Raw genomic sequence first — 27,594 nt, 5'->3', positions numbered from 1 at the left:
TTTTTTTTCAGTTCAATGGGGAAATACATTGATTAAACGAACGTTTGTTTGATTGATTGAGTTGTACAATGTTATACAACCCTAAACTAATTTTAGAATACACTACACAATACAATACAATTTTAGAACATATAATATTGGCGAATATGTCAAATATGTAAATATTACATATAATGGCATTGAATGGAAGCGGACCATTGTAACACAAACCCTCCTTTGCAAGTTTTCTTTGCCGTTGCTTACAGACCAGAATGAACGTGAATTCCGTCTAAACACGATGCAAACTAATGAAGAACATAAGCATGAAGACATCCATGTGGATTTTTATTCACCAACACCAAAGAAAACATTTTTAGCACACAAATACTCCAGGTGTAAAATTATACGCATTTTGAAAAAAGTCAGTTTTTCGCCAATAACTCCCCGCAGGGTGAAGGTAAACACTTCAAACTTCCTGGGCACGTAGAGTACGTTGCTGTACACATACTGACGCGATGGCGTCATGGTGGCGTTGACCAATCAAGAGATAACGTCCATGTTACAACCGTGACGCGTTACATCCGTGGCGGCTCTCCCCTAGTAGTACGGTATTAGGTACTTTTAAAATCAAAATCTCTCTCCCTCTCTCTCTCTCTCTCTCTCTCAATTCAATTCAAATGAGCTTTATTGGCATGAGAAAACGTACGTTTACATTGCCAAAGCAGAAGTGGAACAAGACAATCAAATAGAACAATGTATTTACAAATAAATATTGGATATAAATAGGAATTAAATAAAGGTGCAGACAGAGCTGTGTTATATTAGCACTTTATTAGCACTCTCTCTCTCTCCAGTGTTGTCATTCTCATTCATAGTGGTCAACCCCTTTGGTCCTCTGACTTGTCCCTGTTCTCTACTTGTCATAATGTGCATCTCTATTTTTGTCACATTGCTCTGCTTATTTCTCTCTCTCCCTCTCTAGATAGACAGACCAGGGGGACAGACAATAGCAGATAGAGTGATACAGTGTGAGGAATGTAAGAGTGATAGTGAACAAGTGACAGAAGAGAGTGGGAAACGGAGAGACAGAGGCATGGGGGGAGAGAGAGTGCATTGTTGTTTTTCTGCGCGGTGTGAAGTGCCCAGGAGATCCTGACAGGACTTTGAAGTGCGTTCACATCTCTCCATTCCACTGCTGCTTCATCTCTCTCTCTCTCTCTCTCTCTCTCTCTCTCTCTCTCTCTCTCTCTCTCTCTCTCTCTCTCTCTCTCTCTCTCTCTCTGTCCTCTCGATCACTTCATCCCTATCTTTTGTTTACATTTGTAGCCCAGTCTTAAATAGTGTTCATTCAAATCATTTCGGTAGTCTGTTTTTGTCAATCTGCATGTGGGATCTGAGACAGACTGGAGTACAAAAGTTCAAATGTGGAAGCTTTGATGTCACTGCGTGTGTGTGTGTGTGTGTGTGTGTGTGTGTGTGTGTGTGTGTGTGTGTGTGTGTGTGTGTGTGTGTGTGTGTGTGTGTGTGTGTGTGTGTGTGTGTGTGTGTGTGTGTGTGTGTGTGTGTGTGTGTGTGTGTGTTTACTGTATGTGTGCGTGCATGTGCGTGTGTGTTCGTCTGTCTGCATAACGAAAATCTCATGTGTACAGTATGCACAGTTGCACACTCTCCCACAATCACACACACAGTGCCATGTGGCATTACTCAGCACACTGAAAAACACGCACACACACACACACACACACACACACACACACACACACACACACACACACACACACACACACACACACACACACAACGTCACAAAGTATCACCATTAGTTTCCAGCTGGCAGCTTGACGAGCATAGCAGTGCACCTGTTCTCTGAAGCTGTAATCATCTTTTTGACAAGGAGCTTGACTCCACTGCAGTCAACTGGATACATTAGTGGCTTAACACTCTGAAAGCTGACTGAATCTGACTCAATAACCACCTCCATACAGCTTCCTGCACAAAACTCTAGAGACACATCTACTTAGTCAAAATGTATCTCAATCCCGCCCTCTTTCTTTCGCTCTCTTTTACACACATAAACACACAAAACCACACACAGGCGATATCCCACAAACACAAGCACAATGACCATTTATTGCACACTAATACAGCCTAATACATTTTGCACAGCCATTGGACCTGCCCATTATAATTGAGAATAGGAAAACAAGTGACCTCGTATACTTTATAAACTACCCAGGGAGTTGGCCTGGAATTGTCGGAAATGCCAGTAAGTATGGAATAATATGGATGTAAATTCCTTTGTAAATCGGGCCCATTGTCTCTGAGTCACTGTCTGAGTAAAACAATAATCATAATAATAATAAAAAAATAAACGCAAGGGTACCTGAGGTTACTGTCTGAGTTACTGAGGATGGAGTTACAGCACTGGTCTTCCCTCCAGAGCAGAATTTCCCTGCTATTTAGAGAGTAGAGTGACCTACAGTATCCGTGGGTTCACAATGCATATGTGCACACTGCTTGCAATATAAACGAGAGAAAAGGTTCATGCAGTTTATTTTAAGCAGTTAATTTCAGCTCACACATTATTTTCAAATGACTCTCCTCTGGTAAAAATGAGGCTATATGAATATGGTGAATCCATAGCCTCCAGTCCTTCTCTATTGTCTCTGTGCAATCTATTTCAGAGCGCTGATGCAAGACACACAGGACATGATGCAGTGTCTGTGTCATCATGCTTTTTAATAGGAGGTTTAAATTAAGAACATAATTAGTGATTAAGGGCTGGTGATTATATAGTTGATAGTTTAAGATATGGAAGAGTCTTGGCACTACATCTCTGTCTGTCTGGACTCTGGCTGTATGTCAGTCTTTACGTGTGTTCAGCTGTAATGCGCGTAACTCGAGAACCGTTCGCCCCACCGACTTCAAATTCGACACACGTGTTCCACACCCCCACAGGGAGTGCAGTGTCCGGGCACTGCACACCCGGTCGGACCCACGGTTGTCCAGAACCGGCACAAAAGGCCTCTGCCCGGGCTCTGGACAGGGCCACTGACCAGGCTCCACATATGGAGCTGGCTGGCCTGATCTGACATCACAACACTCCATATTTGGGCATGCTGGCCTGTTCTGACATCACAACAAGGGACACAGAGAGACAGATACAGAAATCCCCATATATGGGCATAAAAGACAGATGACAGACAGACAGATGGGTGGAATGGTCACTCTGACACGGGTACAACGGGACAGAGAACTCCATATATAGGAATAAAGGGACACAGATGCCGAAATCTCCATATATTGACAAGGGTATACAACGGGTATTGCATAGCCGGGTGGGTCATGGATCTCCAACTTCCATCGTTACAAGAACTCCATATATGGGCATAAAAGAGACAGATACAGTCATCTCCATATGCGCATAAAAGGTACACAGACAGATGGGTGGAACGGGTACTCCATATATGGAGCTGGCCTGTTCTGACATCATTCTGATATCTGCATATAGACTCCATATTTGGGCATGCCTGACAAAGAACTCCATATATGGGCATAAAAGGGACACAGACATAATAACGGGTGGGGCATGCGTTTCCAAATTGCATCGTTCCAAGTAGACCCGTGCCCAACAGGCACCGCTCTAGTAGCCTAAATGAAGAGACATTGCAGGCTTTGCATGCCCAAAATACTAGTTGCCCCCTGTCTTCTGAAACATTAGGCCATGTAATAACATTATTAATGCTGCTTGACACACTTCTCATTTGTTAATGCATTGCTTGTGTCTCCTCCAGTCCATTATTTTAACATCAATTGACTGTTTGTATAGAAAAGCATGTGCTGTTAATTCGCATGAAGATTTAGGCTGATCTAGGATTAGATTACTGCACTCGCCTTTTGACCACACTACAAGGTCATGGGTTCAATGAGTGTGCTAAGTACTGGGATCTGATGGTAGAAGTTGTGCTCGACCTCAGCAATCCATCTCCGATGGGTCTAGCACATTGTGAAACTGGCTGATAACTCTCCAACCTACCGTACTGTTTTAAATACATATAGTTATTGTAATAGTATTCAATAAATGCAAATAATAATAATAATAATAATATATATATATATAATAAAATATAAATAAATAATTCGATTATTTTTCAAGCCTATAGGTGACTGACAATATTCATATTGCCGGCATGTACACCAACAAAACCTTGAGTGGACCTCTCAGCAGCATTCTTTATTATGCGTCTAGCAGCTGTGTGGTGTGATTACCAATACGCCAGATTGTGTATCTAACACCTCAATAGCAGAGGAAATGAAGTGGATGGATTAGAGCTCCCATCTGCTGCACCAGAGCAGCACTGGCACAGCAGTCATTAGACAGAGAACAGTTCAAGGAAAGCCCAGGTTTCAGGAGACAGCCAAGAGAGACAGGCCCGAGCCAACTTAGCAGCTAGACATGGGACCGCTGAAGTAAAGCTTAGTTTAAAAGTCGAGAGAGATAGAGAGAGAGAGAGTAGAATAATGGTCGTGTGCCTGGTCAAGCATAACGTAGGCTACTGTAAGCTAACACAAGTTAAACCAGTTTCACAGCAGTTTGTTCAGCATGCTGTTTGAGTCACAGAGCAAAGCATTTAAATGTACCGGTATTTCAAATGAGAAAGAGTGAAGGAGTGAGAAGCCAGAGGGTGAGAGAGGAGAGGGAGGAAGGTTGACAGAACAGTTCCACTTTTGCCTGGCTGAACCCCTGGGAGCAGAAACGGAGTGGAGACTACAAAATACACTATGTATGACTTGTGTGCAAGGTACTCCGGCATGTGTGTGCGCGCCGTGCATGCCTGTGAGGGATGGGGGCGAATGGCTGTTTAGTTTGTCCCTCTCTACTCTCTCGAAACAGAGAGGGACAACAAAACTATACGTATTGTAGGAGAGGCCAACAAAAAGAGAATAGAGGTACAACATGTATAGGCTAATCTTATCACTCATATCTCTCTCTCTCTCTCTCTCTCTCTCTCTCTCTCTCTCAGATCTGTGATAAGGAGTGGCATTACTATGTCATCAACGTGGAGTTTCCAGTGGTGACGCTCTATGTGGACGGTGCGACCTACGACCCCTACCTTGTGACTGACGACTGGCCCATCCACCCCTCCCAGATTGACGTACAGCTGACAGTGGGCGCCTGCTGGCAAGGTGATGATGATGATGATGACATAATTGTACAGCCGGGGAGAAGTATGTAGCCTATTTAAACCCAAACCCTCTGCAGTGGTGGGCGGGCACTTTCTAGTACTGCACCACCTGAGCGCTTTCTTATGCACAGCTTTTTGGGTGTGTGTCTGAGCACGGAATGTGTTTGTAGCACGGAATGTGATGATTCGATTGGCTGATGTATGACGATAACAGTGCCTCGGCCTCACTTCACACAGGTGTGATTTTTCAAAACGGATTACCAGCAGATGTTGGAGCTGTGTACTGTGAATTGACTGATTGATTGATTGAATAGTTTATTGAACAAAATGTAAAAGCAGCAACAGATCTACAGTACACTCAGTTAAAAAGGGATAGCACCAAAAAAGGTCCTTACGGTCTTGTTTCTAGGCAATTGAAATAGGAAGAATAAACACCATTCTGGTGCTTTGATAGCCAAAAGGTTACAATGAATGGGCTCAATGATGCTTGGCCCTTAGATAAAGGGCTCAACATATATCTTTTCTACGGGGGCAGAAGAGGGTCATTTGGTGTCCCTTTCATCGGCAATGATCTTTCCGTCCCTGCTTTTCTTTCTCTTTCACTGAGCGCTCCAAACCAATCAGAGGATTAGACGAGCCCTGCATAGAAAAGGGAGTTCAGAGGCTATTACTCCTCCTCTAACAGGGAGGCTAAGCCTCAATAAAGACTTATAAAGACCATCCGCCATATCTTCACACAAGCCATTAGCCCTATAGCAGATTGCCTATATTCATAAGGCTCTGGGTGCAGTGACACGGTGGCCGCTAGCATGCTGCAAAGACGAGTTATTTTCTGTGTGTGCCTTTATACTGAGCATGGAAAATATTAAAAAGATGGAATTGCCAGTTTGAGTGGGCTGCAGGGACATGAGAGAGAATACAATGTGGTTTATAATCATCTGACGACTGTCGCTGTGCTGTGATGTTGTTGACGCATCGCCCGACTCAATCCTCCAGGTGCTGGAGTGTGTATATGTTTGTTTGTTTATGTTCTCTAGATCTTCTGATGAAATCGTTGGCCAGCGTTTGCTGCTCCTCCTCACCCTCAGGGGAATAATGTGCTCACTGTGCTGTTTCCAGCACTCAGCCTGTGTTTACCTACTGACCTGTACATGTTGAGTGGTACTGTGAACTAAGTAACAGCAGGAGAGTGAAGGATCGCCAAGTGGAAGAGTGAGGCACTCTGGTTTAATTTAATCAAAATTGAGGCCACGGGGCATCAAAATGTTTTACTGTAGATCGTCGAGATCGGGACTCGAACCCCCGGCACGCTGTCAGGCATGGGCTTATATGTGGCATGCAACTGGACCGTTAGGCCAGCAGGCACCCGATCTTAAACAATTTTTAACAGCATTTTGAATTCTGTCACATGTAATTGGTTTTGTGAGACATGGGCAAAGCATTTCCGGGGGTCCCCAGCCAAAAAACGTTGAGAACCCCTGCCCTAGAGGGCGCTCACGCACCACAGGGGGTGCACATACCACAGTTTGGGAACCCCTGCCCTACAGCATTGCCTGTGCGCATTTTATAAATGGCTGGATTAAATGGAAACATTGGTCTTGGTCTTCCTACAGCAACTAGTGTTAAAAGCCTCTAGGATCAAAGAGTATAGCAGCGTACAATACATCTGACCTCTTGAAGGCAGGTGCTGGCTGAGATGAAAGAATAGAAAGCATAGAGACAGGGATTTTCAGACTCAAACGATCAGTCTCAATTGAAATAAAAATAAACTGAAAGGGAGAAAACAACAACAGTGTGTCTTCTTTGTACTCTTTTGTCAAAGGCCTCTAGCCCAACAAGAACATTACCGCTCTCAGCTTACACATCTGAAGCCTTCTGTGTTTTGGATTCTCACTTGGCAAGTACAGTAGCTCAAAGAGTTCATGACTTGCCCCTGGTGTTAAGAGTTGCGAGTACATTTGACTGGATGCCAAACAAAGCAGAACCTCTGACCACATTTTCCACATTGGCCTGTTATAGCACTACTAGGAGGCCGCTTAATTTGCAGATTTTGGTATGTAAAGAATTACATTCCATCCTGATTGGCTAAGATTGCCATCTAAAGTGTACAGGAGTGGTTCGCTTTGAACAAAATGTCTCAAATCATGAACGCAGCCAATCCACTCAAGTTCCTATACTTACAGTAGGCTTTGTGCTATGTGAAAATGACTTCACAGTTTACAATCCAGACAGTTTTTCTGATCGACCCTCCTGTATGTCTCAATTGATTTCCTCCTCTTTCTATGTCTCTGTTTCTTCCTAAAATGCACGGTCCTATCCCATTTCTGCATAGCAGCTACTGTAAAAATGTTCCCCCCCCCTTTTTGATTTTGAAGCAGCACAAAGACAACATATACCTTGGAGCTTGCACAATGTCAGTCAAGAGCTGACAATGTAAATGTCTGTGTGTGTGTGTGTGTGTGTGTGTGTGTGTGTGTGTGTGTGTGTGTGTGTGTGTGTGCGCGTGTGTGTGTGCGTGCATGCGTGCGTGCAGGTGGAGAGGTGACCAAACCGCGGTTCACGCAGTATTTCCGTGGCAGTCTGTCAGGTCTGACCATCCGTCCAGGAAAGATCGAGAGTCAGAAGGTCATCTCCTGTCTGCAGGCCTGCAAGGAGGGCCTGGACATCAACTCACTGGAGAGCCTGGACAAGAGCATCAAGGTACACATGCTGTACGCACACAGGCATACCAATAAAATACTTTGATCTATATTCTATTAATTAGAAGCTCTAGCTTTCTCAGAACTAAATCACCAGTACAGTATGTTCAAAAGTACACACATGCATCCACTATACCGGCATGTTTATGGGCACACACGTGCATATAAAGACGCACGCACGGTCGCACGCACGCATGCACACACACACACACACACACACACACACACACACACACACACACACACACACACACACACACACACACGTACTGTACACACACACACACACACACACACACACACACACACACACACACACACACACACACACACACACACAGTGTGTGTACAGTACGTGTGCGTGCGTGTGGTGGGTTGATCAAATAAATGTGTGTCAATAAATAATATTGTATACGTGCACAGGTATACAAATGAATTGTAAAAATAAATTGCATCTGTCCTTAGAATCAATAAAATATCAATCAAAGTGACACACACACACACACACACACACACACACACACACACACACACACACACTTTAATCCATATCACAATTGACAGCAAGGATGGATGGAACTTTTGGAGAGCTTCCTTAAATAAATCACCAATCAGCTCTCTCTCTCTCTCTCTCTCTCTCTCTCTCTCTGCTCTCTCTCATCCCTTTGGCTCAGCTCATCAGTCTCTGATGATGGATGGAGGTGTATTTCTCTGTCTCTCTCTCTCTCTTTGTCCTCTGCTGCTCGCCTCACTGATCTGTCTCTCTCTCTTTGTCCTCTGCTGCTCGCCTCACTGATCTGTCCCTCTCTCTCTAATAATAATAATAATAATAAAAATAAATAAATAAACATCACACAATTAAAAACATCAAGTGAGACAAAACAATTTAGAACATAGGTCAAGAAGATGGGTTAAAGACATGCATTGTTTGACAGCATTAAAGAAAATACAAAGTAGTTGATAGTATACTGTAGGAATACTAACATAATGAATCTGTATGTGCATGCTTCCATTGCTTCGTTGTTCCAACTGATCAGTGTTATTGCTTTCATGCAAGAAAGCATGTGCGTTTTTATGAGTCTAATGTGCCTCAATATGCCTCTATTCCCCCCTCTCTCTTGCTCTCTTGACCCTCTCTATCACGCTTTATGTCCCTCTCTCTCTACCCGTCTCTCCCTCGCTCCCTCAGTTCCATTTTAACCCTGCCCAGTCCATCCTGGTGATGGAGGGCGAGGACTTGGATAACATGAATGCTGCTCTGAGGAAGGTGTCCTACATCAATTCTCGTCAGTTCCCGACGCCTGGCATCAGACACCTGCACATCTCCACTGCAGTACAGTAAGAACACTAGCATTAAAGTTGTCTGACATACCTACTGTATATTTTTAAAGGTACTGTACAGGTATAGAAACCTAGCACTATACCTGCAGTATCTCTTTAAGGTTAAGTACAATACGAAACCTACCATTATACCCATATTTTACAGTACAGTAAGAAACATAGCATTGTGGGGCATATAATTCCCCCAATTTTTTAATGGTTAAAGGGTATTTATTAAATATAGTCCAATATAATTCAATATTCAAATGTTATGTTTGACAAATAATCATATGTTTTATGGTCATGATGTTAGGCTTAAAATAATTACTACAGAATGACATAATTCAGAACTTTGGGTGGGTCTCTCCAAACCTATTTCGGCCGGGATTGCACCTCAGAGATGTTATGACTCTCAGCTCAGCTGGAGCAATTGGTGAGAAGTTGGTCAGACGTTCAAGGTGGGCGTAATGTATTTATTGCTGTTTCCGCATTCAGTCCAAGGCTTTATTCTTCCACCAGTGAAAGCACTATAGCGATATTTTTTGAGGGGCGCTAGCCCCTCCTATGCCCAGCTTTCTGGGTTGGTGTAAACACAAACATTGGTTTGATTGGGGCTAACATTGGGGCTGATCACCCCATAGCGATGATTGATTGGCTGAGCAAAGTACACATTGAAGATAAAAGTGAGTACAGAAAAGTGAAGATGGAAAAGTGAGGACACAAATTGTGATTAGCCAGAATGAGAATTATGAGATGATGTATGATGATGTTTTAATAGACGTTGAATGAGGAGAGGTACTAGTCTCAAGAGCCAACCTCCACGAGGTACACAAATCTAATAGTGACCATGGATCAACACAACCTGTCTCAATAAATCGCAAAACCTCCTAAAAACACTTCTTCCAGTTCTGAATTTATACAGTGGCTGGAGAGACCGACGGCTGCGGGCCGCAGTGTTGCTATTTCATTGGGAAGATTACTGAGTGGGCGGGGTCTGGTGTTCACAACTCAGAAGATATGGCTGCAGTAGCCTACACGTCCTCTCCGAACTTTGGATAGGCAAGCCGAAAAGCGATTAGACTATTTTTGAAGTAGGTTATGTAAGCTCCTTTAACCCATTTTGACACTTGACAACTGTCAAGTGGCATTTCTTCCTCTGCCTAGTGGGAATGTGCGTGCACAATTTCACGGAAATCACACGATGTGTTCATGATTTGCAGCATTTTGTTTGAAACTGAGCACTCCTGCGAACTGGAAGCCAATCTTAGCCAATCGGGATGGAGTCTGAGAAATCTGAAAGACCCGTTTTGTTGAATGGCTCTAGAGAGACTGTGTACCAATTTGTGTGATGTTTGGGAAAAATCTGTAGGTGTACTGTCCAAAAACTTGTTTTGCACAAAGCGGTCTCCTGGTGGCGCTATAACAGGCCGTTCTGGACATTTTGGGGCAGAGATTCATTGTTGGCATCCAGTGTGCAAAATTTGGCAGCGACCGGGTTAACGGTGCTGGAGATTAGCTGTTCACAGACGGATGGATGGACGGACACACGGAGACACAGACGGACGGACGGAGTGCAAAACATACTCTCTCCCCATGCCTTTGGCCTGGTGGAGACAACAATTGTTTGTTTGGAAGTGTTTTGTTGTCCTCTGTACCGGAGTGGATGTTCTCCCATCTCCTTTCCTCTCTCAGTTTTCCTTCACACATTTCCTTCCTGATGGCCTGGAGTTGAATCTGTGTTTACACTTCTCTCCATGTGCAAAGTAGAACACAGCCCTGCATGGCTCTTCTCCATGTTGATATGTCACTTACATCCATGTTCTCTCTCCCTTTCTCCCTCCTCCACATGATATTCTGTCATCACTTTGCCTGTTCTTTAATCCACTAGTTTCTGTCCCCTGTCCCCTGTCCCCTGTTCCCTGTTCCCTGTTCCCGGCCACATGGGGCCAGTTTCTACATTTTAAGTAAAACATATTAATAATTCTGTCTGGATTTCACCACAGAGTGAGAGAGAGAGAGAGAGAGAGAGAAAGAGAGAGAGAGAGAGAGAGAGAGAGACTGGCTGGTATTGTGTGAGTGCCCCCTTGATGTTTTGTTAATATTCATGAAACTGTTAAATAAGCCTCTCTCCTTGCAGCAGGGCCCTAGGGGTCCAGTCTCACCTCCTGTTAGGGTCCCACAACTTCAACTAACGCAGCAGGAGGAACGTCTCTGGTGTCTGCAGTGCTTCAGTGAGCTTATGGGGAAAGTCATCTTAGCTAGAGGCACAGCGATTATCAAGGAATTCATTATTATAATTACCCCCAAAGTTGTCTTGTTGTTAAATGTTATATGAAATGTTATATGCGTGCGTGCGTGCGTGAGAGAGAGAGAGAGAGAGATAGAGAGAGAGGGGGGGGGGGGACCAACGGTGATGCCAATCATCCTTCCAACTTCCACGACAACCTTCTTTAATCAGGTTGTATTGCTCTGAAACCACATCCAGAGTCAGTTTGACTTTGTTCTACCTGTTCTTCTGTTCTGCAAAAACGCGTTCTCCTACCACAGCATGTCAACAAACAAACAAAATGTTACTTTTTGCCATTTGTACCCAAATGACCAGAAACAAACAAATGTTAATGAACTCCTTAAAACACAATTAAACACGATTCATGCCTTAATACAGTGTAACCAGCGCTAATCTTTGTGGGGCATTTGTTTCCGTCTCCCTCATAATATTTCTTCCTAATGAAATTGGACGGCATCCAGTTTTCTTCTTTCTTTTTTTCCTTTTTTTTTTGCCTCTGTGCACATGGGCATCAGCTCCCTCCTTACATCACTGAGCTATTCTCAGGCTCTGCTCACAACAGTGGCTTTGTGCACACACAAAGCAGAGAACGCACATATGCACGCAGGCACACACACACGCACGCACGCACGCACACTGCCGGCCTTCACCACCTTTGCAGAGAATGACAATGACAATTACAATACAGATGCACATGTGTTTGCAGAGAGAGAGAGAGAGAGAGAGAATATCATAATGACAGCCAGACAGGGGCAGACAAACCGAGAGGAAAGATTCCGCGTCAGCGCTATCCGCTCGATAAAAAAGTTTACAGTGGCATGTGGGGGCGAAAAGATATGAAATTACATATGCGGCGCAATCTTGTCTTATTCAGCGGTGATTACAAAACCGGATCCTGCACACGAAAAAATGCCTGACATCAATGCTTTCTCTCTCGCTCCGAACGCCAGCAGTGGAGGAGAGAAAGCATTGCTGTCCCTCCCACAGACAGATGTTAGTGTGTTTGAAAGGCCTACAGTGAAACGTAAAAATATTCGTCTGCTCACTTTCACAGAACATTCGCTGTCTGTCATTTTTTTTACTCTCGGATATCCATCATTCACCCTCTTCCTGTTTTGCTGTCTCTCTCCCACACACTGTTTGACGTCTGTTTGCTCTCCATGTGATTGATGCGTAATCCGCATTCTTCATGCTGTGTGTGTTGGGTGTCTGCATCAATATGTGCATGTATGTATACGACGTACTGCCTCCCTCTCCCGGGTCTGTCAGGGTTCCTGCTGTGCGGTGCCGTGTGTGCTCAGAGAACCCAGGTCCTGCAGTGCACACAGATGCGTCGGCCCCTTCATGCATGCCATTTGTCACTCTGCATTTTAATGTGCGCTACCTTTTACAGCGTGCGAAGGAAGCCATGATGTTTGAAGTTTGTCAGAGGCTTATACTGTAAGCCTATTTTTGAGTGGTGCAACCACTCCTATAGTTAGTGTTCCTGGGTCCATCTCTGGGTCCGTCCCTGGCTGTGTCCGAGCACGAAAATAACGTTTGGTTGGTTTTCACCACCAAGTGTCACTGTTGCGCAGCCTAATACACACGTACATATTAACTGTATATATGATGATTTTGGGTGTGACAGTACAGTACAGTACAGTACAGTAGAGGAACCCCTTGGGGACCCCCATACATTTCTCAACCGTTTCGGATGCAGGGCGGCTCGCCGGAACCGGGCCGGCACCCTGGGCACGTTCCTGGGGGTCTGGATGTTCCGGGGACCCCGCGGGAACCCCCCGGGGTCCCCCACACGGTAACTCTGTCCTTTTTGGACCGTTTCGGACATGGGCAGCGCTCCGGAACAGGGCCAGCACCCTGGGCGCGTTCCTGTGGGCCTGGACCCCCACACGTAGTTGCACCACTCACTTCACCCAGGTGTGATTTTCATCGTTTGTAGGTTTCAAAATATACAATAAAAAAAAATAGGCAAACATTTTGTTGAAAGCACAGTATGGACCAAAATCACAAATATTGGAATATGGCTAATCCAAATATTTTCCCCCTGATAAGACGATGATATGATGAACAAGAATTAGTATGAGCCTGTCTACCTGTCCAGTTATTGTATGGTTTAATACTTGCGACAAGCTATGCATGGTCACTAGAGAGAGGTGTTTGTACAGTACCTCCTGGAGGTTGGTGTCATATTATGGAATATATGTATGCTGCACCTTTAAGGGAACGCTACGACACTGCCGTAAAGCAGATCGTACGGGACCTGTCGTAATATATATATATATATATATCTACCGGTACATGCTGCTGCTGTTGTTGTTACTACTTGTTACCTGCCTAAAGCGTACAGTAAACTACTACTACTACTACTTGTACACGTGTGTGGACATTGAGAGTCATTGGAACACATTACAGTTCGCTCGTGAGACTGGTAGCTTTCCTCAGCCAATGTCTCTTCCAAACTACCGTCACTTCCACTGCTGGCAGAATGAAGCCTTGGGCAGTAAACAAAAAGGAAATCTGTCACGCCCATCTTGAACGTCCTTGAACAACTTCTGGCCAATCAAACTATAGCTGAATACAAAGTTTGATTTCACAGCGGGCATTTAGCCTTCCCTGTCTGTGTTTCTCAGGTGTTTCGGGGAGGACACATGCATCACCATCCCAGACATGGAGGCAGTGGTGATGGTGCTGCAGCCCAGCGAGCCCAGGATCACCATAGCGGGTCTGGAGAGGCTGAGTAGGCTGGCCTCTGACCTGAGGTCAGCGGGAGGCCTGGCTCTGTTCCAGGACCTCCACATCATTAGCACTGTGACCAGGACCGATGCAGCCACGCACCACACAGGTATGAAACACGTTTAGTTGATTGAAAAATATTGAACTTTTCATAATATTCTGTATGTTGTATACTGCAGAAAAAAATCACATTTATACTACACAATGCATACAGTTTCTCTTTTTCTTCCTCTTTTTTGTAAACTAGGCCATTCTCGCAGATTTTGGAAGGAAATTATATAGTCAATCATAAATGGCATATACAAAAACATTAGTAGCCTATGATACATATTTATCACATGATGACTCCAATGAGTAGCGAGGACTGCAAAAGTGTGCAGGTGTGGCCTAAAGGAAGAGTTGCATGATGATCCAAGGAATCCGGTGAATAGGGAGTATACAAACGCTCATAGGCCATGGTATAGGACCACCATGAGGCCAATGTGGGGGTGGCCTACTGGCAGTTTTGAAACTATAAGCCCAGCGGTTTCCAACATTAGGCACATTCACGCACGCACACACGCACGCACGCACGCTCACACAGGTTCGAAAACATAACTAAAATTACATCGCATGGATGCACCTTGGACGTATCTTCAGTGATGTTTCCTGAGGTCAACAGGGTTTCGGGTCTTCCAACATCATACCCCTCAATCAGGCGAGGCCAGCCGGGGTTGATCAAATCCCGACTTACGTCCCAGTAGCTACCCTTGATCAGTCCATCAGGGAAACTGTGGATACTTCTGATAGCAGTACTGGTCCAGGATCCCCATATCACTAACAGTATATGCTACACTGTCTTTCGGCCTGATGGAGATAGTTAGATATCAAGACAGGTGACTTTTTCTGTTTTAAATTTAACACAATGGATGCTGCCAGCATCTTTCCAAATATAAGCGCTAGAGTGCCAGCAGAGATTTTACTCTGAAAGGTCCCCCCACTTCCGTTCCTCACCAAAACCTGTAGCTTAATGTTCCATTCTTACCTCACGCTGGTCACGCTAAAGTCTATCTAGAAACATTAATATTGCAAACGAGAGGCATGCTGAAGTCAAATGAAGACAGAACATTTCCCATCTGGTATAATTAAAAATATATGTTTTATATCAATAAAAATGCCCTAAAGTCGTCTCACGTCCAAGGCCACCTGTGGTTTGATTAGAAAAGACGTGTAGCCTAGTATACACGTCCACGTAACTGTAATTTCTCCAGTCTTAGCATCACGTTCCCAAATTAAATGCTTCCTTGTAGCTGAAATGGAGACAGTGAATATTTCAACAGGCCTTTCATACAGTTCACTCTTTCAACTCCCTCAGTATATGTCCCACTATCAAAAAACCCCATTAGAGACAGTTTAACATTTCATAGTGTCTCCAGAGAAAGGAAACCAACTCTGTTGAACTTTTGTCTGTGTGCTGCATTATTTAAAAGAAAGGATATATTGGGCTTTTTAAGTTTGCACATCATTATCCTATATGTCCTTTACACACTATATCAGCTCCATGGACAGTTCACTGTGAGTGCAGCTATTCACCATGCGGCGCTAATCCCGCTGTGTTAGCAAGATTCCCTTGGTACGTAATTCTCTGCTAACCCAGGGAACATACTGTATACAGTAGACTAACCCCTGTCATATTGGTCTGCTGGAATTAACAACCACCCCCCACCACCACCACCACCACCACTGCTGTCCTCCTAACTCTTTGTGTGAAACCCCCCCCCCCCCCCCTGCTGAGCAAGGCCTCCGCTATAGCAGACAATTGATTCCTCGGGTCGCCTGGCTTGACCTCCTAGCAAATGGATATGACATTTAAATCCTGCTGCCTTTGGTCTGGTCTCTGATACACTATCTGGTCAGCAATGCTGGAGCAGTACGACATCGCACAGCACGGCACAGCTCAGCACTGCTCGTGCCAATTAGGAGCAGATAAGCAGAACATTGTGTGTAATGCGCCCACAGAAGAAAAGAGAACGGCGCATCACTTTCAAAACTGGAAAGTCATTTTCTGCCACTGAAGTGGAGACTGCAGCTGGAGGGAACAGATTAGCTGGAAAAGAAGGACAGAAAGGGAGAGGGGGGGGTAAATGAGAGAGAGAGAGAGAGAGAGAGGCTGACGGGCGGATGGACAGAGGATGCTGGAATGACAGATTGAGAAAGACAGAATGTGTGTGGGGTAGATGTGATGAAGTTTCATAATGAGCAGATTTAATGTTCTCTCTCGCTGAAACTTAAAGGATTCAGGACAAATCACATGGTTCTGTTGCAGGCAGCGTGACACCTCTCTGTTGGACCCCATTAATCAGCCTCTCTGTCCTCTGTCCTCTGTCTCCCTTTGTCATTAGTCCTTCCATTTAGATGTTTCTCTCTGGCCTCTCTCTCTCTCTCTCTCTCTCTCTCTCTCTCTCTCGTTTTTGGGGCTAATTGTTCTAATGCTCCCACTCCATCTTTGTCATGTCTTGGTTCTCATTTTGTTTCCCGATCAAACATCTGCTCTGTTTCTTTGACGTCATCTCTTTCATTTCAACGGTCTGTCTACCAGCGGTCCGGCCGTCCGGGCCAGTTTGTTCTCATCTTTTGTCGTTTTTCTGTTTTGTCGTTTGCTGTTCCTTCCTTCTCTGCCCTGCTGTCTCCCTCTCCACAAGGCTGCTCCCTCTCACACAACACCTTTCTCTGCCAGCTTTCCAGCTTTCCCCTGAACAGCACCTAGATTCAGTGGCAAGTTGTGTGTGTATGTGTGTCTGTCTCTCTCTCTCTCTCTCTCTCTCTCTCTCTCTCTCTCCTCTTCCTCCTCACCTCTATTCCTCCAGAGAGTATAAGTCTCTGTGGGAGGCTGATAAGTGGGCATGGAAGGCGCATGCTCAGGGGACTGTGAGGCAGGGGAGAAGGCTGGGTGGCAGAAGTATGGCAGTGGCTGATGCTTAGCAGCCTGTCAGACAGCACTGTGGTGACGAGAGCTGTCTGAGGGGGTGTGTTGATTCTGTTGCAGCACATAGTTTGGAGAGTTTACAGAATAATTGGAGTGTGTGTGAGGAGGAGGTAGGTGGCGCATGGAACACTAAGCGTCCGTTTTTGTCTCTGCGTGTGCGTGTGCATGTGCAGCCCGTCGACCTGGTGTGCTGGAGGAGATTATCCATAATCTGGACTACTGTGACATCCTTGTGCTTGGTGATGAGTTGCGGCCAGAGCAGGAGTCTCTCCAGCTGTCACACAGTGCTCTGCTGGGGAAACACCTGGATGCCACCAACTCTACCTCTGGGATGTCCATATATGGTAGGTTACAAAAGAAGACGCACATCCAATCCCTCAAGTTGGGCAAATTTCCCATCCACACATTTTTGGGTAAACAAATACATCTGCTCTCCTTCAAGATGGATAGTTTTGTACTTTTTCTGTTTTTGTATGTCCGTTTTTGTATGTCCGCCAGGTGTGGTCATATAATATTCAAATATGTCTTCCATGTGTATTTTCGGTTTCTTCCTGAAAGCTGAAAGCCTTTGAGTCAAAAGGCCCAATCGAAATGCACCACTTTAGTGATACACTAAAATCATCCCCTCCCCTAACTACTCCCCCGTTATCATCCTGTTGTGTCCAGCTGTGGGCGTGGCTTCAGTTCAGGTTGGTGGTGCTAAGGTTCTATACACATTTTTGAAAGTACAGCGAAGCTCCCCAGTTAAGTAGAAGAATGTAGAAAAGGGTGCTCTGGCAGATCTGCAAATAACAATCTGTAGTCAAAGTCACTGGAAGGAGACCCCTGGGCAGACCAAGGACCAGATGGGGGAATTATATCTCCACACTGGCTTGGGAACGCCTCGGGATCCCCCAGGAGGAAGTTACAAATATTGCTCTGGAGAGGGAGGTCTGTGGCTCTCTGCTGGAACTGTTGTGCCACTGTTGTGCCCCCGCGACCCAACTCCAGATCAGCGTCTGAAGATGGATGGATGGATGGATAGTCAAAGTCATGCCTCCAACATTCTGCGGAGTAAAACATGTTTCTGAGAATATGGGTATACTTTAATATCTATTCCAGGTGTGCCTATGAATAATGTGCCTACCACACATCTCAGTGAGCTTGTGGCTTTTTTTTGTAAAGGTTTGAAACCACACACAAAACACATATTTTATATTACAGTTTCAGATCACAACATGCATTCTAAAAACATTCTCTGCTCATATAGCACAATTCTGGCATGGTCAATTCTTTCAATTGACCATGCCTCTAGAAAAGGATTTTTTCTTCAAAGGCCTATGTTGAATAGAACCGCCTCGCCTGTAGTATCTTTTGACTTCTCACACAGACAGACAAATCACCATGGATATGACTATAACATAAAATTCAACTTTTTCAATTTCTTTTGTGTTTTTGGGGCTCCCATGTGTGTTTTCTATCCCCACAAATAACCAATTTTGAACAATCAGGCCTTCATGTCATATGGGTGTTTTAATGGAAATTGCTCTCAGGAACAGCTCGACTGATTTTGGCCTCATTGTGATGTCATCAATGTCACCCTACTTTGTATAATTCCCCCTCTTCTTCAGTCTTCAGTTCCAAATTTGCATTTCCACTTTGTTTACAATGTCCACCATTGTTGATTTTCCAAGCTGGCATGGAATGGAAACAAGCCTGGTTTTATCTAGCATCAGTATTATAATGACTAAAATATTAAATAATCTGCATATCAGCACCCTCTCCACCTCAGGACATTGTGGTACTGCAGCTAAAACTGCTTTGAAAGTCCAGAAAGAAATTACAAGGCCTGGTTATATCAGAGTGGTGATTGAGGCTCAAACCATTAGAAATAACTTTGAGGGACATAGACCATATGATTATTAAATATTAAAAGCAGTTTTAAAATGCATGTTATTTGAGTTTAATGTTCAGGTGGTAACATTGATAACTCTTTGTCACCGTGAACTGAACCAGCGCTCCTTCCTCCCCAGGTGTGGACTCCATGTCCAACTATGAGCAGGTGATCCGACAGGTCCGCTACCATAACTGGCGTCCTGGCCAGCTGGAGGAGAGGAGGTTCCGCCTCACCTGCTCTGAGCTGAATGGACGATACACCAGCAATGAGTTCAACCTTGAGGTCAGTTCCAAGAACACTGGACATGTAGGGATATAACAACAAATGCGTCGATGTATTGTGTGCGTACAATCGATCAATACGGTTTTAGCCTGGAGCTTGATATGACACACGCAGTTTATTTATTGTCTCCACCAGACCGAAGGCATGGGGAGAGAGTATGTTTTGCACTCCGTCCGTGTGTGTGTGTGTGTGTGTGTGTGTGTGTGTGTGTGTGTGTGTGTGTGTGTGTGTGTGTGTGTGTGTGTGTGTGTGTGTGTGTGTGTGTCCGTCCGTTACCAGCTAATCTCCGGCACCGTTAAAACCCGGTCAATGCCAAATTTTGCACACACACTCCTTGGATGCCAACGATGAACCTCTGCCCCAGAATTTCCAGAACGGCCTGTTATAGCGCCACCGAGAGGCCGACTTTTGTAAAACACATTTTTTGCTGCTACTCCTCCAGATTCTGTCCAACACATCCTTACACAGTATCTCTATAGTCATGTGTTCAAGACTGATCTGTCCGATATTTCATATTCCATCCTAATTGGCTAACATTGGCTTTCAAAGTTTGCAGGACTGGCCCGTTTTAAACAAAAAGCCTCAAATCATGAACGCAGCGTGCAATTTGCTTGAAATCTTTCACAGACTTTCCTACTAGGCTGAGGAATATATCCCACCCTTTTTACATTGGCGCCGCCAACAGGTGGATTTTTGCAAAACACATTTCTGTAACAAAATGCCTCAAATCATCCAATTGCCATCCACAGCGTAAGAATAAATGGCACCCTTTTCACATTGGCCTATTATAGCGCCACCAGGAGGCCACAACCTGACCTGACCTGGTAGAGACCTGTGCCCTGAGGGGCATTTTTTCTAATTTATTTTAATTTTTGAGTTGTGCCTCCGCTCCATTACACAGCTATGTGTTTCCGTATGTATGTGTGAAAGCTGCAACACGGTAACTGTCATTTCTCAACCATTTCGGACGCGGGTAGGCGTGTTCCTGGGGGTCTGGATGTTCCGGGGAATCCCCGGGTACCCCCACATGGTAACTCTGTCATTTCTCAAAGATTTCTTCCAAACATAATCAAAGAACAATGCAGAGCATAGTACACTACAATACAGTACAGAGCAGAGTACAGTACACTAACTATAACACCAGTAAGACGCCTAAGGTTGAGAAGTGACAAGGTCGCGTGCACGCATCCGCGTCGTTGAGGGCAGACTGATGGGCGAGCGCTGGCACTTTGGCATGGGGGGTCAGATCAACACGAATGAATTCTGTACTGGCCATATAAGGAGCATGTCTTGAGTGTACAGGGTTTGATGAGGTCAGATCAACATATGGAATGTCAGAACAGGTCAGCTCCATATATGGAGATCTAAGGGTTGTAGCGGGGACATTCTCTGGGTGTACAGGGTTTGATGAGGTCCGGCCCTTAATTTTCGGGCCTGTTGTTTTCACCGGCTGCCGGGCGTGTCTGCACTAATAACTTTGGGGCATTCCCTGCATCTAGACTTTGAATGGAATGGAATGGAATGGAATGAATGGAATGTTCTGACATGGAATGTCAGAACAGGTTCATCCATATATGGAGATCTAAGGGTTTGAGGTTTGAGGTCAGATGTAGAGTTGCTTGTCAATAGTGATGACATCAGGGATCTCCATACTGTATATGGGCTTAACTGTGACAGCAGCTCGCATTTACTATGACATCAGGGTCTCCACATCTCCATCCCTGATGATGTCACGTGATGACACGAGACCTGGGCACCATATATGGGGGCATTCCCATGTATGGGGATATTGAGTGACTGACGGGAAATGTACGATTTCATAGTACCTGCGGTCGCAAAGAAATACATGTATAGTTGCACCGCTCACGTCACACAGGTGTGATTCTTTTTAAACTGTGCTGACATTTTACTGTGCATTTGACATTTAACCTTTGACCTTCAGGACACAAATGGGAAATGGGAAACTAAATTAATTATTTAGTTTCACCTATCACCTTACTGTTATGTATTGGAGCTGACGCTTTGCCCCCAGAAAGCACTCTGAATTCTACAGCAGTGGTTCCCAAACTATTTCATGTCAAGAACCCACAAATTGCCACTAATGAGCCCACGGACCCCCATTTGAAAAGATATGCCAGAGACCCCCATAAGAGAAGGTTTTTACGGCTCTAGCAATGATTCTCAACCCGTTTAATTTCAAAGGACCCCCAATAGTTGTACATGCATTTAGGCTACGGACCCCCATTTAATGGCATTTCAATCTCTGAGACCCCAATTAATATTGTAAAATCAATGTTAATTTAACTCTGAGAGTGTACAAATGGAACCAAATGGTTCCATTTATACACTCTCTGAGTTACAGACCCTTAAGGGTCCATTTGGTTCCTAACTATCATTTAGATTTGGTTCATATTGCAGACAAGAATTAAGCAGACTGTGATGCTCATGCTGTGATGATCTGGTCTTTGGTCTAAAAGCTGTTTCCCCCTGCTTTTCTCTGTCTGTGTTCAGGTCAGCATACTTCACAGCTCAGTGGCTGCGGAGCATGTCAATCACATGGTGGCCCCGCCCCAGTACATGCAGGTGGAACATCATCCATCCATGATCCATGGCCTGTACCCTAGCCACAATTCAGGTAACACCACACAGCTACACCCACTAGCTCTGATGTTCTCATAGGCTCTATTGTGTCTCGTGTCTACCATTGTATGTACACCATATAAATGAGTTATTGTACAGTATAGTATACACAGCATTATTATAAAGTGGGACTGTTTTCATAACAACAAATCAAACCAAAATCGGTTCACACTGTTCCATAGAGTCCGCAGTGGTTTCATCTGCATTAACATTTAACATTTAGCATTAAAATTAACATTTAATAGTCTTCTACAAAGGTTTTGTTCTTTGTCTGTGACTATGCCAGAACATGTGGTGACCCAATTTGTGGTCCTAGTGACCCACTAGGTGAGATATACTGCCATAGACAACAAAGAATGTGTAAAAATAGGACTGTGATATATCAAATCTGGCTGATGAAGAGAAACTATGTAGACCTCTGTTCTATTCTGGTCACAGAGCCTTTCATCTGTTTTCATATGGACACACTAGCCCTGCTATTTTACACTCTCTGTTCATCCCATTTGCTACACACTCTTTTAGTAGTAGTTGTGTCAATGAGGATTAAGCAATACAGGTCACACTGTTCAGACTGTTGGTCATGTAGGCCTATAGTATCATGTGTGCTTCATCAACACCCCAAAACTAGGATTTTTTTCTTTTGTTTGTACCCTTTTAGTAATGTTTATGTTATTTTTTTATAATGGTGCTTATTCTCTGTATATCCTATGGGGACTATATGGATGGAAATTAGCATTCTTGCTAAATCTGGTGTGTTTACACAGCATTGTATAGTATGTGTAAATACATTATAATTCATTTTTGGAACTATGTAAAGGAACTATTGGTTGTCCGATGGCGAGTGTTACTTACATACTATTCTTGTTCTTGTTGTTATCTCAGAACTACACAAAATAATATTCTAGGTCAACTGTAAGTTAATAGTTTTGGCAATAAATTATTGAATATTTTATGCAGGAGTGAACGGAGATGACACAACTCTTTCTATGTCTATGCTCTGCTTTCCGTTACCGTTTCATGTCATGGAACCGTCCCATCACCCTGATATTATACTGTCTGAATGTTGTAATTGGACGTGATACATTGATTAATAGTGGTGAGATTTCTGTTGTACATTTTTACGAGGGAATTGTATTATAGTTAAATTAACTACTTATTTGGCTGGGCACCCCCTGAAACCCCCTCAAGGACCACTGGGAGTCCCCAGACCCTTGGTTGAAAACTACCATGCAAGTTAAGTTTCTCCTAGAAACCAGCCTGAAGCTTCCATTGACAGAGACATTCGCAAAGGGTGAAGAAGGCTTCTCCACCCCTCGGTGATGAGAGGTAGAGGGAGCCTGGTGAGAGAGAGCCTGCTGGTCTTAATCTAGCACACACAGGCCTTAATTATTCATCTGGCTCTAATGGGTTCTACTTAGAATCCTGGCGAGCTCTGTGGACAACTGTGCTACTCTGTTAAGAGTCTAGGGAGACGAGTAGTATAAGGGTGGGATGGGCTGCATTTAAAGACTGATGCTGTGTATGCTGTTCATGCCGTGAGCACATGTGTGTGCGTGCATGCATGCGTGCGTGTGACATCCGTATAGGTTTATGACCTGTGTCTACGCACTTGTTTTGCAGTCTCTCTCTACGTACTGTAGGTCTACTACCTAATAAAAAGTACAATACTTCTAAAGGAGACCGGATATTGCTGTAGTGGAGAGTGTAAGTACAGGGTCCCATGGAGCTTCTCTCTGAATAAGATCAAAGGCAGTGGACTTAATGTGGAAATCCGGGGAACTTGGAGTGAATGAAATGATCAATTAAGTAACTGTAAGTCACACTTGTTAAACACGTGCGTGCGCACAGCGTGCACACACACCAGTGGAGAGGAAAGACCGGGCACAGTGCAGTCATGTTCTTCTTGTAAAAATGAGAAGCCGAGAGATTAACTTACAGTAAGACCAAGAACAGCCTATCGCTATGCGCGCTGTAATTACAGTGCTAAATAGAGTTGGGTTGGGCTTCTTTTTCTTTTTTAGCTACTGTACTGTATGCACAAGCCTAGAAGACAAAATTAAATTTCCATATTAAAGAACGGGCGCCCAGAGGAACAAACCAACACGTGTTCTGACATTCAGAATAAATTATGAATAACATTTCACTTCCAGGAGACAAGAGCCGCCAGTGACAAGTATGCATGGATGTCTAACCCTCCCTGTTGGGTTAATCCGCAAACTTCAACATTAGATTATACATTAGTTCAAGGACGCGTTAAATAATTACAGTTGCAAAGATGTGTACTGTTAAGGTGTATATTGTTAAAACAAAAACATAATAAATAATCATCTTCTTTCATGCCACCCCCCCCCCCCTCAGGCGTGCCCAGTGCAGCTACTGTGGTGATAGTGACGTGTATCGCCGCCCTAGTGGTGGTAGTGGTGGTGGGAATCTACCGCATCCACCTCACTCACCAGCAGGAGATGAAGGTGGTGCAGACGACCAAGGACACGGACGAGGCCTGGGACGAGTCCGCTCTCACCATCACCGTCAACCCCATGGAGGTGAACAGACTTGGGCAGGGAGGGAGGATGGGAGAGGGGTGGTGATAGGGTTGGATGCAGAGATTAAAACAATAAATACAAATTAAAAAAGGTTGAGAGAAGTTGTTTTATTTTTTTGTTAGTATTTCCATACGACTAAAATCATGGGTCAGATATAAATGAAGGTGAAGAGCAGAGGCAGCATTCGAAACTCCATACGGCTTGTGCAATGATGCGCTGTGAATGGACGGTGCTCTTGTGCAAGGACGTGCTATGATTGGCCAGTATCCACTTTGAGTGGCAGTCGGGGCAAACGCTCTCACCAGAACATGATTTACTATTCTCTGCCTATCGGGTCACAACTCCAACGGCCCTGAGTCGGCTCAATCCAACTTCACAACGTTCGCTGCGGCAGCTCGTTCGCTTTAGTTCGCTCGGTGGTGTCTCACGTGGCTCAAGGTCGCTTGAGACGGCAGGCCTCTGTAGCGGTCTAGTCCAGGGGTGTTCAACTGACTGTGAACAAGGGACCACCATGACTTAGAATCAACCTGGGGACCACTGTTGTGTTGGGTGGGGATATGGGCTAAGATTAGTGCCTTTGTAACATGCATCCCATGCTAATTATTGCATGGCCATCATAGGTCACCATGGTCACTTCATGGTTTCGCAACTAGTGGAAAGGAAATTAAACAACAAGTCCTACATTACTCAATGCATGGTCAGGGACCACATGCAATGCCTTCACGGACCACCAGTGGTCCACTGACCACCTGTTGAAAACCCCTGCTCTGTCCATAAAGTCATAAGGTCTAGCATGTAGTTATTGTAGTTATTGGCCACAGAAGCGGGCCGTGGTTATACGCACAAGCCGTATAGAGTTTAGAATGTCGCAGAGATACATGCCCACAAAAAGATGGGAAACTCAAATCCTGTCGTTGTCGCCACAGAACCTTGAGGAGCCCCGGGCCATGGAGGAGGAGGAGGAAGAGGAGGAGGAGGAGGAGGAGGAGGAAGATGACTATGAAGATGAAGATGAGGAGGAGGAGGATGACATCACCAGTGCCGAATCGGACGACAGCGAGGAGGACGTGGATGTTCAGTTACCCAGGGTGCAACACCCCAGCAAGAAGGGCCAGAATTGGGATAAAGGAACAATAGCTTACTAAACACACACACGCACACGCACACACACACACACACGCACACACACACACAAAGCACTCATGCACGCACGCACGCACGCACGCACGCACACACACACACACACACACGCACGCACACACGCACACACACACACACACACACACGCACGCACGCACGCACACACACACACACACACACACACACACACACACACACACACACACACACACATATATTATTAAAAATTAAAATTAAATAAAAACTGTTCCCGACACCCATCCATAAAGAACCCTCTGTTCAGATGGTGGAAACAAAAAGACTGTACTATGTGCTGTTGATGTTGTGGCTCTAAAGTTGAGGTAATATCTCCCCCTACTGGTCATACAGAAGATAGTCATTGCTCATTCAACATTCATTAACACATTTTCCTAGAGGCACATGCACACACTCGCCCTGGCCTTTACTCTTGTTCACACAGATGCATCCTTTGGTTGGTACATAAGTCCACTCAGACACGCATTGACTTTTTACTTTCGCTTAGTAATGTCGAGATAATTACATCATTTTCCCGTTCATGACGAAGGTGTTTTTCTCTTCATAAACACTTAGTTATTTTGATTTTCACAACATCGCACACTGAGAGCATGGTCCCCTGGAGCAGTGGTTCCCAAAGTGGGGTCCGGGGAGGGTCCTTGAGGCAGTTCACTCTCAGAGTTAAATTAACATTGATTTTACAATATAAATTGGTGTCTCAGAGATTGAAATGCCATTAAATGGGGGTCTGTAGACTAATATCCCATGTCAAACTGGGGGTCTTTCGTAAAAAAAATCTTCTGTTATGGGGGTCCTTGGGCATATCTTTTGAAATTGTGGTCCGCGGGCTAATTGCCATGAAAACATTTGGGAACCACTAACTTGGAGGGTGACGTCTAGGAGGGCTAAGCAGTGAGTGTATTCATGGAGGTGAGGTTGCCGAGTGAAGGTGCATGAGGGTCGGGCACAACGGGCAGGGTGATGAAGGGGAGGGTGTCATGAAAAAAATTATAAATAAAAGAAATATGACAAAATAAATGAGAACTTATGTTAATATGTCGTGATGACAAGGTAAAAAGAAAAGCCAGTTCATATCCTCATATCTGCATATCTTGTGTGTAGTTAGGTATTGAGAAGTTCAGCAATACCCACATTTAGATAATGATTTTCATGTACCATTATATCATTAAACATTTTAACTGTCACTTTTCCAGAGAGCTTACAGCTGTATACTGTACTGAGCCTGTAATAAAGTTGTACAAATTTCGTGACAGTAAAACTACAAAACTTTAACTGAGTCTTAAGGGGATACTCCATCATAGGTTTTTTTGTTTCTGCATCTCTTTCACAATGTTCCCATAATAACTGTCTATAGATACAGGGAGGCCCTTAGTGGGGAAAAAACCGCATGTATCATTCTGTCTGCAACATCGATTCTGGGAACAGATTTCTGATCTCCCATGAAAAATTTAAAGAGCATTTATTTAGCTGCAGGAACATAATTATTTTTGTGCTTTTATAATAATTATTATTTGTAATACTTTGTTACGGTTTGAACACAGAATCCAGGTGATTTACACATGGCTGTTCATCCTTTATGGGGTTTGAGACTGTGGATCTTTTGTGGACAGAGGGCAATTATTGTACATTGTATATTGCATTATGCTCCTCTTCGGTAAACACAGAATAGAGTATAGTAGGTGACTCCCCAGAACAGCCCCCAAACCCAACGCCTCCCCATTCCAAACTCCACCCCCAGGGTGACTCCCCAGACCAGCCCCCAACGCCTCCCCATTCCAAACTCCACCCCCAGCCTCTCCTTGCCTTTCTCCATGCACCTGTATCCATCACAGACTCCATGTGCACCCCCACCCATCCATCCATCCATCCACATCTGCATGAACACGCCCTAACCCTGACCCCTGC

At 44.5% G+C, this 27,594-nt stretch overlaps 1 protein-coding gene across 1 annotated transcript in view; it reads left to right on the top strand.

Annotated features, from left to right (window-relative positions):
- The window catches only part of LOC308320808 (calsyntenin-2-like), a gene marked incomplete at its 5' end in the record, with an annotated part of 221,199 nt that extends 195,345 nt beyond the window's left edge, over nt 1–25,854 (top strand). Inside the window, 9 exons of the mRNA XM_080771488.1 lie at nt 5,004–5,166; nt 7,699–7,865; nt 9,054–9,202; nt 14,105–14,316; nt 17,346–17,516; nt 19,185–19,330; nt 21,842–21,965; nt 24,329–24,513; nt 25,440–25,854. Coding sequence (XP_080627614.1) covers nt 5,004–5,166; nt 7,699–7,865; nt 9,054–9,202; nt 14,105–14,316; nt 17,346–17,516; nt 19,185–19,330; nt 21,842–21,965; nt 24,329–24,513; nt 25,440–25,658 — 1,536 coding nt within the window. The 3' untranslated portion in view covers nt 25,659–25,854. The remainder of the gene's footprint in view (nt 1–5,003; nt 5,167–7,698; nt 7,866–9,053; nt 9,203–14,104; nt 14,317–17,345; nt 17,517–19,184; nt 19,331–21,841; nt 21,966–24,328; nt 24,514–25,439) is intronic.
- Between the last annotated feature and the right edge of the window lie 1,740 nt (nt 25,855–27,594).

This window comes from Protomyctophum bolini, assembly GCF_963924005.1.
Source record: "Protomyctophum bolini genome assembly, chromosome: 9".
In the NCBI taxonomy this organism is placed as follows: Eukaryota; Metazoa; Chordata; class Actinopteri; order Myctophiformes; family Myctophidae; genus Protomyctophum; species Protomyctophum bolini.
This window is presented reverse-complemented; position numbering and strand designations above follow the sequence as displayed.